Source organism: Symsagittifera roscoffensis, chromosome 10 (assembly GCF_963678635.1).
Source record: "Symsagittifera roscoffensis chromosome 10, txSymRosc1.1, whole genome shotgun sequence".
NCBI classification, from domain to species: domain Eukaryota; kingdom Metazoa; phylum Xenacoelomorpha; order Acoela; family Convolutidae; genus Symsagittifera; species Symsagittifera roscoffensis.
In genome coordinates, this window is record NC_087071.1 from 108,428 (window position 1) to 125,346 (window position 16,919).

A 16,919-nucleotide genomic window follows, 5' to 3' on the forward strand; every position below is an offset into this window, starting at 1 on the left:
CTTACTTTTCTGAATCCGCTTTTTGTGGCGGAATCCAGAACAACTAGCTATATTCGCTTGTTGCGGAATCCACGGAAGTTTGTTTGTGTAATCCACTTACATTTTGGAACATGTTTAAAGGTTTGTCTATGGAATCCAGGAACATATAGACACAAAATTGTGAGCCTATCCAGTGCACAGTTTGACATCGTAATAGTGGTGAAGGTGGACGTAAAATTCGGTTTGAAGATTTTCTGCTCAGATGTTTTTGGTTTTGTCGCCGTCCGGTTAATTTTGTTCGGATGCTGATTTTGCATTCTATTGTTTGGGCATATTTCGTTGTTATGTCCTATAGTTTTTTCTTGACAACTATCTTCATTCATTTTGATTGGTCTAGTTGTATTGCAAGTGGTTCGAAGTTCAGCTTTGCTACTGTGTCAACTATGTCGACAAGGTGCTGAACATCAATACAATCAATGCATGTAAAGATAGCTAATTGAAATCAAACATCCTCTCATTAGTTACTTTTATGAATGCCTTAAATTATTCTACGTATCTCATGCGCTGACTACTTAACTACACCTTTGAACTAGCACACCCACGTTCATCCAAATCTCAAATGGATAGCTTCAAAGGTATATCTGTAACGTATATGTAATACGTATGTGGTTTCACACCGCCGATTACTGCAGCACACATAGAAGTGGGAAAGTGTCACTTGTGTGGCCAGATGCATTTAATGGTGTGCTGATATTGTTGACGTGAGCTGTGGTCGTTTCAGATTTGTTTTTGTGCGTCTTCTGTTCTCTCTCTTCTGAACAGATCAGCTGCAACTGAGCATCTCATTCTGTTCCAAGTGTCTCAACACACTACTCTGCATTCATCCGTTAATCCATCTATCCTTCACACAATGGTGAGTAGATGTAATGCACTACAAGTGCTGCATATTTTGTCATCACGCAAGTCACATCACACCTAAAACGCAATTTTTTAATTCAAAATTATAGAAATTTTGACCAAAACAGGGACTTTTTAGTGCTTTGGCAGAGCTTGAAAAATTTATTTGGTCGACTAAAAAAACAGATCATAGTCACGTGAGGTCTATATGTTTTTGAGAGAATAGTGGATAGTGGGCAGCCTGCAACACTGACCATGTAACAAGGATGCAACCAGTTGCTTGTTGCAAATAGCACAGAGATTGAAAGGGCACAGGCGACAAGCGAACAACTCTAGCCACTAGTTTACTGAGTTTAATCAGACCAATGAAAGCAAAATGGGTCTGAAATCAAAATGAGTCTTCAAACCAATTTAATTCTCACAGCAATGCCCTTCTAAATTACAGGTCTGAATAGCCTAACAAAATTCATATCAGTTTTTGTGGCATCCGAATCACGATCAGTAAGTAGGGCTGCAACTTGATACCACACTTGAGCCCTGTGAGTTTTTCGTGGGGTAGCAGAAGTGGGCAAAAATACGTACTCTACACCATTGATCATTTCAACTGCAGGAGAGTGGCCAGAACTACAAAATAGGAAACTGAGAAAAGAGTTTGGGAGAAAAGAGACATCTATTTAAAACTTTTTCTTAATGTGTTTTGTGATCGGGAGTTGTTTCTTGTTACTGGTTGCTTCTTGGAATAGAAACATATTCTAATTAACCTCCAGTCGCTGATTAGCGAAGTCAACACTTTACGACTCTGACTAGATGTCTCATTGTAGTTGGCAACAATGAGTGCTATTCAGCAGCTACGCTCTTAAGCTCATTCTGTTTTGTAAAGATAGTTAGTTGTTGCTCATATTAATTTGCTGAGTGGGTTAAATTTTCAATTTTCGATGGGATTAGAGACAGGAGCAGATTTAAGATTTGATCTCCTATTTTTTATGGTCGATCAAATTAAGTTTCGGCTGCTCGCAAAACACTAAAAGTAAGCCTTTGGGATTTTTTTTAACGTTGTGATGTGTTTTTTTTCTTGCATGCACACGCTGCTTAACCCTAATTGGATCCCTCCCTTAGTTACAGTGATCTCTCATTGTTACTGAGTTTCAAATCAGTTATGCTGCATCCCTTTTGTAATAATTGTGAAATGTGTATTGTTGTGTTGTCTCCTAGTCCAGTGGCGGTGGTGTTGTGAGGAAGTTGAGACCCCTGTTCGACCGGGTGCTGGTGGAGAGGGTGGCCAAGGAGACGAGGAGTAAGGGGGGCATCATGTTGCCAGAGAAGAGTGTGGGCAAAGTGCTGGAGGCCACTGTAGTCGCCTGTGGGCCTGGAAAGAGGGACGAAGTTAGTAACATTACTCATGCTAGTTATTAGTCTTAATCGCCATTCTAACAACATTTGTGGTGCAACTTACTTTCTGGATGATCGACAATTGCGACTAAATTGCCCTGCAGCAAACACACTCCATCCACCCCCTACTATCTCGTCATAAAAGCTGATTAAGTTCAAACTGCTCTCACTGTTTATGTTTCTGTGTAAGTTATTAGATGACAATCATTTACTTATGACTGAGTAAGACAGTTTTAGAAGCAGCATAGTTTCTTGCCTCTATAGCATAGTTAAAATGGCTACGTTACAACACACACTAATAGAAGATTATTAGCAAGGGTGGCCAATTGATCAGTTTTTTTTCAACGTATCGGTCGATGTAAGTTACATTTTTTCAGTTTTTGTTTTTCAAAGTAATCTCTCTTAACGAATTCAATGGAAATATCAAGTGTTGGTTTGATCAGAAAATAAAACTTCTAATTTTTGGCGCTGTTGAGAACTTATCAAGCGTTATCAAAGCGGAGCTTAGACTTTTTAAGGTAAAGAATTTGTCTAACAGATTCACTAGATTTTTTTCACAAACATGTAATTTCAAAATAACAATTTGGTTATACATGCATGCTGCTATTAAAGGAAATTATTATAATAAGTTGAAGCTCAACAACTACACTGGCATGTAAATATACAATTAGAACTTGTATATCAATGAATAAAACATTGCTAATATTAGATATAAAAATAATCTCGAGAAGAATAAATGCATTCATCAATAACTTTTCTCAGCTTTACGTCCAAATTGTTCCTTAGTGAAAATGTTGATTTTCCAGTTAATTTGTCTGTTAAGTCTGTTAATTGGAGACATTGGTAGATTTTGAAAAAAATGCTGAAACAAAAGATAAACGTGACAAAACAAATGATCTGAAAACCATATTTATTTTTTCTCATGGTACCGTATGTCGCACGCAGTATTTTGACTTAATTGCAACAGCCATTGCTCAAACATTTGTACAGTTCAGTTGAAAAAGTAAGATTTTTGTCCGCTTACACTCCAATGTACCTGTCATGCTCCTCAGCGGAAATAGGTTCTTCCTTTTAAAGAATTTACTCCCCAAAGACAATAAGTTCTGTTTTAGCAACATTAAGAACAAATTGGTGTGCATTCAAATATTCATGTACATTTTCTAGCGTTTCTAGTATTGAAGTCCGTTCTTGACTTTCCCGTAGATCTTTTTGAATCTATTCATTTAATAGTGCAGGTAATTGAGCGTTAAGAAATTTTTGATAAATTTTTACATTCTCATAACCATTTCGTTTGAAATCGATTTTTGCATCCAGTTTTTCACAAATGTTTCTTTTGCCTGGCTTAAGTTGATAATCACAATAATTTTTTTAAAAATCGGTATGCTGCAGTCAAAGATCGGATTATGTAAAATTTTATGAAGTGAGTTAGGACCGAAGTGGTTAACTCATAGAGTAATTTCGGATAGGGTACACCGTCTGCTCGTCACGCTATCTTATTTTCGGCCGGATAGATTCGTGCAACTTCTTAGTCTAATACCGATCCTACTCTTACTCTTATACTATCTAGTCTCAGGTTGTTTAACTAGTCTCTGCTAGGCTCAATAGATCTAGGGTATACTGGTTTATTGCGGCTGCTGAAGTTCTCTTGGAGAGGCAACTAATTTCTAAGTTAAATTCAAATCTCTCTGGTGCTGAAATTACAAGTAATTTCAGCACTTACAAATAAGTGGGTTGTTAGTTAGATGGATCATGATTGGTTAATATTAAATACTTTACAGTGGTAAAATATCTAATTTATCCAATCATAAAATGTAGTTAAGATCAGGTTCCACCCATCCGGGTTTTACAGAGTTTTTTAGAATTGTCTTTCTGCAATTCAAAGGATGGATGATGGACGTTGGTATTTGGCGAACATCATATTCTTATCCGGTTTCTCTTGTTAGAGAAGTTCCAGGACGCTGGAATAATGGATATCAATCGTTGTGTCTTCTTGTGACAACGAATGTGTTTCCCAACGAATTCAATCTGATTTCAGAATGGTTTGCTATGACAGGTTTTTCTATTTTATGTAGAGAACTTCTTTTTGTGTTCGACCTCGTCTGGGAATGGCGTGGAGATTGTGCGTGGAGGGGATGCCTTGTTACTCGGATCTGTACGTGTACTTGAACATCGAGGTGGTCATTGGTCTAGTTCAATGAAGTCTTTTTCTGCGAAGTCAAGTCGTACTCTAAATCCTTTGTTGTGATTGTGGACGGCATATTGGTTGTGGTTGGCCATTCTTTTTCGAGTGTAGTGGGATCATTTTGTCTTTGGATGCTCGTATTTGTTGTTGTATGCTGATCTATATACTGCAAGGTATAATTTACACTTTATAAAATTTTTATTAGTTCAATGTTTTAGTTATGATTTTGGTTAGTTGTTTTCACAAAAGCATTTTGTTTTAGTTCGGTTATTTTGAAGAGTTACTCACCCTTGAGTACCTCTTATTAAAAATAGAAGTGTGGTCACAAAGCGTGGATGTAGCGCGGTGGGTTAGGCCGGCTATAGAGCATGCTCAGGACGTCCTCTCTGGTGGGTTGAGAGGTCCTGTTATGTGATAACGTTTTATGTCGGGTTTGTGGTGGTTTTTCCTATGTTTCGTTGGTTGTGTCCTTTTTTTCAAAAATCAAATTGTTTTTGGTATGGGTTTGTCTTTCGACTTTTTTGTGTTTTATTATTTCTTTCTTAGACTTTATAATAGTCTTCAAAAGAATAAATTATCCAGTTTTAAACTGGGTTAATCCGGTTTTGGTACCGTTGGTTTTCTTTTCTTAGTCATGCTGTTATTCTATGATTTGTGGTGTTTAGTAAGCTGCGTTGGTTAGTTTTGTTTAGTATATAATTCCTTTCCAACCGGGTTAAAGGAAAGATTGAAACTTGTTATCGTGTGTTAGAGTTGTTGAGTGTGAAAACTTGAAACTGAAATTCATTATTTAAACAATTCTTCGTGGGCGAGCTGTGCGAGTTTGGATAGAATTCTTGTGCGAGTGAATGAAAATATCAAAAGGTTAGTACTGTATTTTCGTCTTATCAATTTACTACATAGAATTTTAATTTTACTGCTTGTTTTGGGGAAAAATTAAGTTATAAATTTTCATCATTACTAAATTTACTGCTTTTGGGGAAACAATTTATAAATGAATTTACTACATTGGTATGAATTTTATTATATTTATCTAGTGCAAAATATTAATAGAGTTTAGAAGAGTTTTAACAAGTCTTTTATTTTTTATTTTTCTTTTCTGATTTTTGCAGATGATCGTGGGATGAAGACTAAAAATCTAAATGAGACATGAATAAGGAATGGTTAGTATTAATTTAAATTTATTAGTGAAGAATATGTATAAATTATACTTACCTGTTTAGTCGTCGGGGAAAAACCGTGGGGGAAGATGTCGTGTATTATGTCGGAATTTGTTAGTAATTTTGCTAGTATGCGAATGATGTTTTTAGTTTGAAGCAGTGGCCAAAGCAATTGAAGTGCTTTAATAGTTTTTAGTTCTTCAGTGCCAACTGCAAACTCATAAGGTGTGTTTTGAATGAGGTTATATAATTTGTGATTGTATTTAGTGTTGTGGATGAATTCTAATATTGGGATTTCTATAGGTTGGATAAATTCATGTGGGATAAGGAAGGGTCTGGATTCTTCTGCGTTAAGGGTCTTCGTGATGGGACAAAATATATACATTTGAGTTATGGGATCATAATTGCGGAGGATACCGTGAAGGTTAGTATCTTTGATGCAATATGTGAAGTTAAGAAAAAATGGTGAGGTGTATTTAGAGTTAATAAACTGAAAACGGTGGTGTGGTTGTCTTGATGGAGTGTGTAGATCAAAATGATTTTGTATGAAACGATAATATGTATATGTGTGGGTTTGTTTAGTGCGTAACATAATGTTGTGTGAGCAGTGCAAATCGCGTTCATGTGGTGTAAGGAAGTTGAAGGTTAGTGAAAATAATTGAAATTTTTCTTTAAAACTTTCATAAGCTTGCATGTCGGTTAGTGCTTCAGAAATGACGTGGTCAAATTTGCGATCAAATATATTGAGTGTAAATACATATGGTGTTTTGATGAAGAATTTTTCTGTGATTTGTGGATTAGCGAAGCGATCATCATCTAAAAATTGGTCTTGGTTAGTTCGGATGATGTTATGATCGTAATATTCTAGTGTAAATTCGTTAGCTCGGGGTGCAGTGAATGTTTTTAGTGACTTTTTATATCCTATATAAGTAAATTGTCTATGTGTTAGTGGTGTGGTGAGTCGATATAGCATATCTTGATTTCTTTCTATATCAATATGAGTATTAGATAATGGTAGGCAAAGGAGATTAGTAAAATGATAATATGATGTCCAATGAAGTGTAGGCATTAAAACATATTCATCTACAAAACTACGTGTGTCGTTAGTGTCATGAGGAGTGGTGTTTAGAGTATATTGTGGAAATGAAGGTAAAGTGATTGCTAGAAAATCTTTGGTGTTAGTGTGATTTGGATGATTAATATATTCACGGGCTGTTCCTGGTTTTGTTGGGAATGGATGGTTTGGGAATTTTCTTTTGAAAGTGCGATAAGCTCTATTAGTGCTATTTGATGATTCGGTGGATGTGGATGATTGTGCTAATGATGCGGTATAAGCTGAAGAGGGTGTAAGGGTAGGTGGGTTTGAGGATTCTTTTGTGGAAGAAATCTGATTTATAGTGGGGGTGTCAAGGTGTAATGGTTGTTGTTGTAGGGTGATAAAATTATCTAGTTCTTGGGAGATTTGGGGAATATCTGGAGAATTGGATGATCGGTCTGAATGAAATGAAGAGTAGGTTGGGGTGACTTGTGAAGCGTAAGAGGGTGTAGAAATGGATGGGTGTGGGTTATTTGGTGGGATTGGTTGAAAAGGGGGTGTTGAAAAAGGTGAGGAGTTGGTTTGAAAATTATTGGATGGAGATGGTTCAGAGTCTGCAAATTCATCAGGGGTTTCAATATTAGGGTTATTGAGTTGTGAAATGGAGTATAAAACTGAAATATTTGAATTAGTGTCTGAATTCATGCCTGATGTTATATTACTAGTTGGGAAATCGGGTGGCGGGAAAGCAAAAAGTGGAATTATTGTAATTGGAGTGTTGAGGTTGGTTGGATGGGAATTTGAGCGGTGTAGGGATCCAAGTTGTCGGCTCATCGTGGGCTAAAAAAATTATTATTTTGAGACTGAAAAGCGGTGGTATGGGGTTGTTCGATAATTTGTTCATATGTATTTTCATCTTGTGAATGATGTGTCATTATATGTTGTATGGGACTTGGTGATATGGTTGGTCTAAAATTGGGATTATGTGTTATTGCTAAATTTCGAAATTTTCGTGGGACTAGGGATAATGGATGGCTATGTGGTAGGGGTGGTAACTGTGGTGCTGTAGGCGTTATTTCTATATTGTTATGTTCTTCGTCGTACGTGTTCTGTCTTGTTGCTACTTTTGTATTGTATTCTTTTATTTGTGCGTCTAAAAGAATTTTGTTTATTGATGATGAAAAAATTCCAAAAAATCCTGCAAATAGTATGCGTGCTACACTTGCTTGTCTATTTACTTGTGTGTGTATAGCGCATGTGTTATAGATTCCTTTTAAGAGTGAGAAAAGAAATCCTATAAAGTTAAACATTGCGTATAAAATAGTTAATTTTTCTAAGATGTAATAGGGCCATCCTAGAAAATCGAGTATTTCATTTTTTAGTGTAACAAAGCTAAAAATGTTGATAGTTGAAATATCTTGTGGTCTATACTTTTCACCATTTAGATATATATAGTCTTTAATGTCTTTAAAATATCCGCTATAATCTTGTGTATAGATATCTGCAAATCCTGCGGTTTCGGCAAGTTTGCGTAAGTTTTGGTCAATTGATTGTCTTTGTATAGTGTCCATTTGTGTTAATAATTCTTGGAATTGTTGTGTTCTAATGTGATGTTGGATATCGGATTTTGAATATATTCCAATTGATTGTAAGTCGATATTTGGGTTTCGAGCAATAGCTCTAATGCTTTCTGGTGAAAATTTTTTGAGTGATTGCATTAATGTGGGGTATGGGGTAAGAAGGTAATATTTATCTTCATCAGGGTTCAGTTGTACTACATTGTGGCTATTTTCTGATCCACATGGGACTGCGGTATCCCAGAAATAGGTGCGTCTTGAAAGTGTGTCAACGAAATGTACTTTATTTTTATAAAAGATAGGGATTCTTTTATAACATTGTTTATCTTCAAAAACATATAGTGGTGATACTTTTTTGGTACAGGTATAAAACCATAAAATGTTTCCTTCGTAGTCTAAAAAATTTGATCTATTTCCTGATAGTAAATATCCTGCATAGGGTATTTTTAATACTGCTAGTGCAAGTGATTGTAAGATTTGTGTTCGTTCTAATTCGCATAGTTGGTGAAGTGTTTCTAATTCAGAGAGTGACATTTCCTGAAAAATTCGGCTAATTGTGTAGTCTAATTTCATATCTAAGTGAATATCATAGTGGATATTACCAAAATAAGAATTATTCATTAGTGATAGTTCTTGTAAACGTGTGCTTCTAGTGTCATGTGGCCTTAGATGTCCACCAGGTTGACCATTACTTTTTTGAAAATTAACTGGTATATATGATGTTCCTTCGTTTAGAGGATGACTTGTGGCATATGGGTCGATTTTTATTTTTCCAGTAGTCATGTCGAAACCTTTTTCGTATTCCACTAATATTTCAGAATATTGTGTTTTGTGAAGTGGGTTTCTGTATTTGCATGCAAGTTCTGTTTCTTGATAAATTTGAAAACGTGTCAATTTATTTTCTATATTGTGAATGTTTCTAAAATCAGTACTTTTTTTCGTGATGGATTTACTTGTTCATATGGAATTGATTGTATAAACTATTTCTCGTGAAATTTTATCATTCGGGCGTGTATTTTTGCTGCTTGAAATGTTGTACATGTGTCTTCGGGGAACCAAACAATTGTTGCTTGTGTTCGTGTTGTAGGATCACAATAACCTTGATCGTTTTTACAGGGTAATCTAATTCCTTGATAGATCATTGTGTTGTCAGATAAATCGCGTGTGAGTTGTATTTTTTCGAGTTGTATTTTCCAATCGAAAAACATTATTTCTTTATATCCTTTATTTTTTGTCTGCTTTGCAGTTTGATGGGTTATTTATACCAATGTGTGGTATCCAGTGTTTATCGTGTATGTCATAAGTTAATCTTCCGTGTGCGCCGTTGTATGGGTATTTTTCGTCTAGTTTGATATTTCCTTGATATCTTTCAAGTTCTGCTTGATGTACAGAATCTGCAAAAACTTGGAAATATACTAACTTTCTGTCTGTGTTCTTGTTTCTTGTGATATTTAGTCTGAGTAACTCGTTTTTACAATCTTCGGGATTGAGATGTAAAAGTCGTTCGATATTACTTTGGTAGAATGATTCGTGGTCAAGTCGGTTTTTATTTCCATTTGAGACTTGTGAACCATGTACTTTCGTTTCGGAAAATGTTGCTGTGAATTTATATCCTATAACTGTTGTTGCTCGGGCTTTTGAATAGAGTGTCGCTATTACATTTGTAGTTTCTATAGCTTGTGGTTCTGTTTCGCATTGTGATACTTGATTTATTGCATATTTGTGTAGTGTTTTTTGTTCATTTTCTTCACAATCGTAATGTGTTACTAATAAGTCTTGGGGTCCTGTGCGGGGAGAAGGATTTATGTTCTGATCTGAGACTATGAGAAAAAGGAGTTGGAGAAAAATTAATAATTTTAGAATATACATGTGTATGATAATCCTGAATATGGGTTATAAAATGTGATGTAACCAATTGTCTTTTTGGTATATCTGTCGTATTTATATATCACTTCAGTTGTTATAAATGGTGGTGGTAGTGATTGAGCTGTTATATTTGGTGGGTTTAATGGGTAAGGATGTTGAGCAATGTTATTTAGTTTAACCGTGATTTCAAATTTTAATTGTAGACTATTTTGTTGGAGTATTTGGATGTTATGATCACGAATGTCTTCGTGGATATCTTGTCTATATTGTAATCTATTAAGTGCCCAGTTGTGTAGTCGATTACTTTCTGGATGCTGTCCAAATAATGGTGGGGGTGCTGTGAATGTATTCCAGTCTAATCTTAGAGGGGTATTTGTTGATGATTGTTCTCGGTATCTAGCGTCGAGGTTATTTGGAAAATTAAAAGGAAAAGGTGTCGGTGAAATTTGGCTTATTGATGGTGTTGATGGTAGTGATAATATTTCTGGTAGTGATGATGATGTTGTTGTATCGGTAGAAATATCTATTGGATCATTGATTAAATTTGGTTCACCTTGTGTGAATGATTGTGTTGTCCAATATGGTAGTCGTGATGTTTGGTTTGGGGGGTTAAAGGGATTTTCACGTATTTGTTCAGATGTAGGTGTTGAACCTAAGTAATCTGAGGGTAGACTTGAGGTGCTACGTTGTGAAAGAAGTGTAGGGGTTTCTGGTAATATACCAATTGGGTTTTCCGGAGTACTTTGTGATGGGGATTGGGGTATTTCAAAATGAACTCGGGGGGTTTGAAAATTCCTGTTTCGTCGAGGATGTATAATTTGTCTATTTAATTCAACTGTATTTTGATTTTGACTAAGATTTCGTATTCTACTTAATTCTTGTGGTAGTGTTGGGTATAAGTTATATGTTGGTTCACTTAGAGGTGCTTGTCGCTGAACTGGTTCTAGTGAGATAAGCGAGCGTGTCGTTCTTCAAAGGTATATGGGTTATCTTGAAAAGAAATTCGTGTAGATGTTTGGGGGTTTTGGGTAGTTGTAGGTGGTGTTGGGTTATCTTGGGATGATATCGGTGAAGACTGACTGTGTGATTGTTGGTTAGCAATTTTTGATGGTTTTTGGTCTATTTCTTTTAGTGAAAAAATTTATGTTTATTGTAGTATTCTTCTAGAAAAAGAATTAGAAGGATTGTTGCTAAGGCGAATGTGATGATTGCTTTCATTATACATTTGCAAATCGTCAAGATGAGGGATGATAGAAATGTTACAAAAATTACAAATAGTAAAAAAATATCTGTTCTACTAAAAATGGTTCGTATCATTTAGATAAGTTTTGGGATTCGTACCTGTGAATGTGGTCAATGGCTTTTGAAAGTTGGAGGTATAGTTCAAATATGGAATAGAAAATTTAAAAAAGTATTGCAAAAAATGATTAAGATTATTACAAAAGCTTCAAAGGTATCAAAAAGAAATATGAATAAAAGTTTAAATATTGTTAAAAAGTTTAAGAAAATGTTGAGAATTATGTTGACTGATCGAGAAAAGAGCATTTAAGAAATGGCTTCTTGATCGAATATTTTTTGTTGTTTGAGGCAATTTTCAAGTGTGGTCGAATTATTTATTGGTTTTTTGACAAGTGGGTTGAGTTTTGTGAAAAATTGTTGGGGGCGAATTTTATGGTGTTCGGGAGGTCTTCTTTTTCTTTATTTTTATTTGTCAAGTGATCTGGGATATTTTTGAGATTTTTATACTTTAGGCTAATTTAATATGGTCTTTCTTTTACTTTAGGCTAATTTAACATTTTTGTTTGGGGGTATTTGAGGTCTGAGTTGGGGAAATATTGTTGATCTTTGGGTTATTAGATAAGGGAGGTTTATGATATTATGGTGATATTTATTTTAGTTGTCAAGTTGGAATGGTTTGCTTATTTTTGACCTGGAGGTCGTAAAGTTATAGTTATAGATATGCCTGGAGTTTAATACCTTTCGTCTAATTGGTTTGTGTTAGAGTTATAGAAGGTGACGGATTGAATGAATCCTATTGGCTAATTTTGAACTAAAATCGCTGCGTGTTTGTCAGCATGTTATTTTGAAAAAATGAAAGTTCAAAATGTTTCAAAGGTGCAAAGATTATTAATTTCAAAATTAAAGTTGTTTTTGAAATTCAACTTTCTTTAATATTTTAGATTGTGGGATGAATGTTTTGTAATTTTTGCGTGGTTGATTTCTAAGTCGTGATGACTCTCTATGTTCTGATTTGTCTACTTGTTCTTGAGGTATAATTTTTTCTATCATTTTTCTATTTTTTCTTTCTTTTTGAGGTATATTTTGATCTAGCTTTATTGTATTATTTTTCGTTGTAGTTGATTTTTTATTTTGTTTTTCAAGGTGAATGTCATGTTGTTCTTTTGTTTCATTTTCCGAATGTGGGTTATTTTGAATAACTTTTAAACCTGTGAAAGAATATAACTGAGTTAGTTAGCGTAGTGCGTATTCTTTTGGGTAATAAGGTAATAGATTGTTTCGATGTTGAACAATTTCTTTTTGCTCTGAGTCGGTGATTTTATATGTTACGTCAGTGGGTTTGGCAATTATTTGGTATGGTCCTTTACGAAGGGGCTGTAATTTTTTTGAAATTCCTTTTCGAGTGTTAAAATTAGGTATTAGAACAAATGTTCCAATTTTTAAATCGGAGGCTGGTGTAAAGCGTGAATTTATTTGTTCATTAATGTTTTGCCTTTGTAACAACTTTTTTGTTACTTTTTGGTAAATTTCATTGTGTTTTTTATCTCTATTTAAAATCCATTCGGTGTGTGTACCGGAGGCTAATTTAAGAATTTGTGGGTGATGAAAATGATCTTCATCATGTGTGTGTAAAGGTAGGTTATAACAAATTGAGTCTTTATTCGGTTGACAATGACTTTGTGCATTTTTATGAGAGTTTGCTGTAAACATAATTGGTTTACGTGGCTTTTGATTAAAAACCATTTCGTATGGTGACATTCCTAGAGTTGTCGTGATTTGTGAATTATATGCTAAGGGAAATAGTTTACATCTGCTGACCATTCGGTGTATCTTGATCCTTTCCATTGATGATACATCTAAGATATTCTTGTAGTGAACGGTTCATACCTTCGACTAAGCCGTTTGTCCAAGGTGCATGAGATGTACGTGGTTTGTGTTTGATGTTATATAAATGACATAGTGTGATGATTTCATTATTTATGAATTCTGTACCGTTGTCTGTAACTAAAATTTCGGGTAGTCCGAACTTGGCTATCCAGTGTTCATAAGGTGTTGTGTAAGCGTAATAAGCGTTACAATGTGGTACTGGGTTAAGTGCTACATAATGTGTAAATGCGTCAACAATTACCATAATGTAGGAGTTTCCTTCAGATGATGGTGAAGTTGGTCCTTTTGTATCAAATGAAATACGATGATTAAAGTATAAACTTTGTCCTTTAAAATCTTGTTTTTGTGCTATTTGTTTTTGATTTGGATAAGTCTTATTTAGCTGACATACTATACAATCATTGCATAGTACTTTTATCCAAATTGGTGCATTTGGGAAATAAAAATTTTTGTATGAAATTTGAATATGTTTTCTCTGATCCAGAGTGTCCTTTAATGTTTTGTGTATGTGAAATGTTAAAAGCTATGAGAATCATACTTAAAGGGAGACAGGGAACTGTAGATTCATTTAATTGGTATTCTAGAAGGTCTGTGTTTTCATTAACTGTTGTATTATTAAATTTTCGAAAATATCGGAGGAGTGTTTTATTTCCTAAAATTGTGGTATCTGCTTTTACGGGTTTAGTTTTATATTTGTGCCATGATTTTAGTTGTCTAATTACTGGGTCAAGATTTTGATATTGTTTCAAGGTATTAATTGTAATTTTATCTGTTGGGGGGAGAAAAATGTTTTCAATTTCTAATTTAGATAAAGGAATTGTGTCAAGTGGGTCATGGAGGTCAAAAACTTGATTTATTGTGTATTTTGAATCAGTTGTTTGTGGTCCTGATAAATTTATTTTATCAGTTAGATTTTCTTTTTCAATTAACGGAAAAAGGTCTTTTTTATGCGAGTGTTGTTTTACTCTTTTTTGTTGGGTGCTATTTTTTATCCATTGTGAGTATGGAATTGGTTTAAAAGTTGATATTCCAAGTTGATCAACTTCGTAGTGGTTATTTTGGCAATCTAAGTAAAGTGGAAAGTGTTGTAGGTTATTTATCTGTGATTGTTCAATGTCGGTTTTTACTGCATATTTGCATTCTAGTCGGGCTGATGTTTCGTTTTCTGCAATGTAAAATTTTATATTTTTGGGTATTTCAACTGTAGTTTTTCGTGTTAGTAATTCAGGTGGTGTATTTCGACTTAATGTGTCTGGCAATGAAAGATTTTTTCCTGCTGTCCAAACTATATGTAAGTTTGGAAATTTCATTAGAATTAATTGAAATCTATAAACTCGGTGATTTGGGTTTGACTTTTGTGTAAAAAGAAAAATGATTGGTTTGTGATCTGTAAATAGAACTGTTGGATGTTTTGATCCAAGTATCAGAAATTCATATTCTGTAAGTGTATAAATTATAGCTGTACATTCTCTCATTAAGGTTGAGAGTCGTAGCTCTGCTTGAGTAAATAATCGAGAATTTGCTGATATAAGGTTCATTTTATTTGTACCATTGTGTGATTGTAATAATGCTGCGCCGATGCCAAAATTTGAAGCATCGCACATTGCATAGAATGGTTGATTTGGATCTGGAATAGTATTTGAAATTTGTTCAGTTAGGAGTTTTTTAACTTCTTCAAATCGTGTTTGATGTTCTGTATTCCATTCAAAATTATTTTGTTGTCTGAGTATATTATAGAATGGTCTTAAGTATAATTGCATTTTATAAACGTATTTGCTTAAAAAATTCAACATTCCAAGGAATTCTTGGATTTTCTTTTTGTTTGTTGGTGGTTGAAGTTTTTGGATAGCATCAATGCGTGATTTTAATGGAGTTATTGTCTTTCTTTCTATATTATGTCCTAGAAATTTAACTCGTGTTAAAAAGAAGTGTGATTTATCGGGGGCGGCCTTCAGATTTTCGTTCTGAAGTATTTTGTGATAGTGTTCTAAAACTTTAAACATTTCTTCTTTTGTCTGTGATTGCATGAAAACATCGTCTAATTAGGTGATTGCGTTTTTCTTGAGTATTAGTGGTCTAAAAATTTTGCTCATAAAAGCTGAAAATGCTGCTGGTCCTATGGATATTCCATAGAATAGGCGGTTGAATTCATATTGTTGATTTCCAATAACAAATTGTGTTAAACGTCGCGATTGTTCATCTAGTGGCATTTGATTGTATGCACTATTCGTATCTGCGGTTGTAAAGTATTTTCCGTTTATTTTTGTTAAAATGACTTGTATTGGTTCAATAGGCCAATTGCATTTTGATTCGTCTATTAGTGAATTAAGATATCTAGCGTCTAGAACTATTTTTAATGATTCTCCTTTTGCTAAGATGATAACAGGGTTGATAAATGTGTTACCTTTTGGTTGTTCTTCTTTGTTTACCGGTGAGATAATCTTGTATTGCTCTAAAATATCGAGTAATCTGTTCACTTTATCGTGTAAGTGAATTGGTACTTTACTTGCTCTTTGTTTTTTGAAAACTGCGTCAGGTTTTAACGGGAGATGTAGTGATGAACTGATTTTGCCAACATCAAATTTGGATGTTGCATAAACTGATGAATAATTTATTAGCTGTTTGGCTAACTTATCAAATTCGTCTTGTGTTATTTGTGAATGTTGGAAGTTGAACATTGTTGAAAATTTCTGTTGATCCTCTGTATAGTTATTTATGTTGAATGTAGGTTTGAAATATGGGGTTTTTGTGAAATAATCTGTGTTTCTTTTTTCATTACTTATTATATAATTTATGGATAATTCTTCGTTAAGAATTGTGGATTGACAAATATCTAATAATTGGAGTATATTGTTTACGCGGTATGCTTTTTCATGTATTGGTGATATTGTAGCGTTGGTTTCGCAATATCCTAAAAGTCCTAAGGGTAATGTTACTTGATGCGGTGTATTATTATATACATGTAACGAAATGATGTCTGAATTCGTATTTTTCAAATATTTTATGGATGAAATTGTGATTTTGAAAAACTTATGGATAGGTTTGAATTCAAAGTCTGACATAAAGAGTTGTTGTTTATTTTGATTTTTATCATATTGATGAACGTTTCCGTTGTTGGTTATAAGTTGGATAAAATTTTGAAAAGAATGGTGGTTGTTTATTTAATCTTTGAAAAAATGTTAGGGCTGTATTTTTTGTTTTTGTGTACTTATCTTTGATCAGTATTTTACTGTTCAAGATGTTGATTGTTGGTATATATTTCGAGATAAATGGTATTCCAATGATATTGTGTTTAATATCAGTGATATGAAATATTTGTTTAAATGGCTTATTTAAAATTTTACTTTGCTCCATTGTTCTTGTGGGGAGAAAAAATAATTGAACTTTTCCATAGTTTATTAATGTTGATCCTTGTGCTGTTGCTAGTTTACTGGAGGTTGCAAGAGGCGTTAATTTTGGGTGTAATGTTTTGATTTCATTCCATGTGGGAATGTTTATTATGTTTGATTCTGCTCCTGAATCAATTAAAAAATCAATTTCAAGATCTGGTGGTTGAAATTCTTTGTTTCTTGGACTTTCTAAAAGAAATGATATTGTCCAAATTTTTTCTTTGGGTTGTTCTTTTTGTATATTTTGGTAGATGTGATTTGTATTCAAACATTTTGTTTTGTCATTTTCATTGGGTTTATTTACAGTGTTAATTTCGT

The 16,919-nt window shown here is 34.0% G+C and overlaps 1 protein-coding gene across 2 annotated transcripts in view; it reads left to right on the top strand.

The window, feature by feature from the left end:
* Window positions 1-759: 759 nt before the first annotated feature.
* The window catches only part of LOC134855666 (10 kDa heat shock protein, mitochondrial-like), a 41,300-nt gene continuing 25,140 nt past the window's right edge, over window positions 760-16,919 (top strand). For both annotated transcript variants that reach the window (XM_063872234.1, XM_063872233.1), the window contains exons 1-2: window positions 760-892; window positions 2,089-2,259. In XM_063872234.1, coding sequence (XP_063728304.1) covers window positions 890-892; window positions 2,089-2,259 — 174 coding nt within the window. In that variant the 5' untranslated portion in view covers window positions 760-889. The remainder of the gene's footprint in view (window positions 893-2,088; window positions 2,260-16,919) is intronic.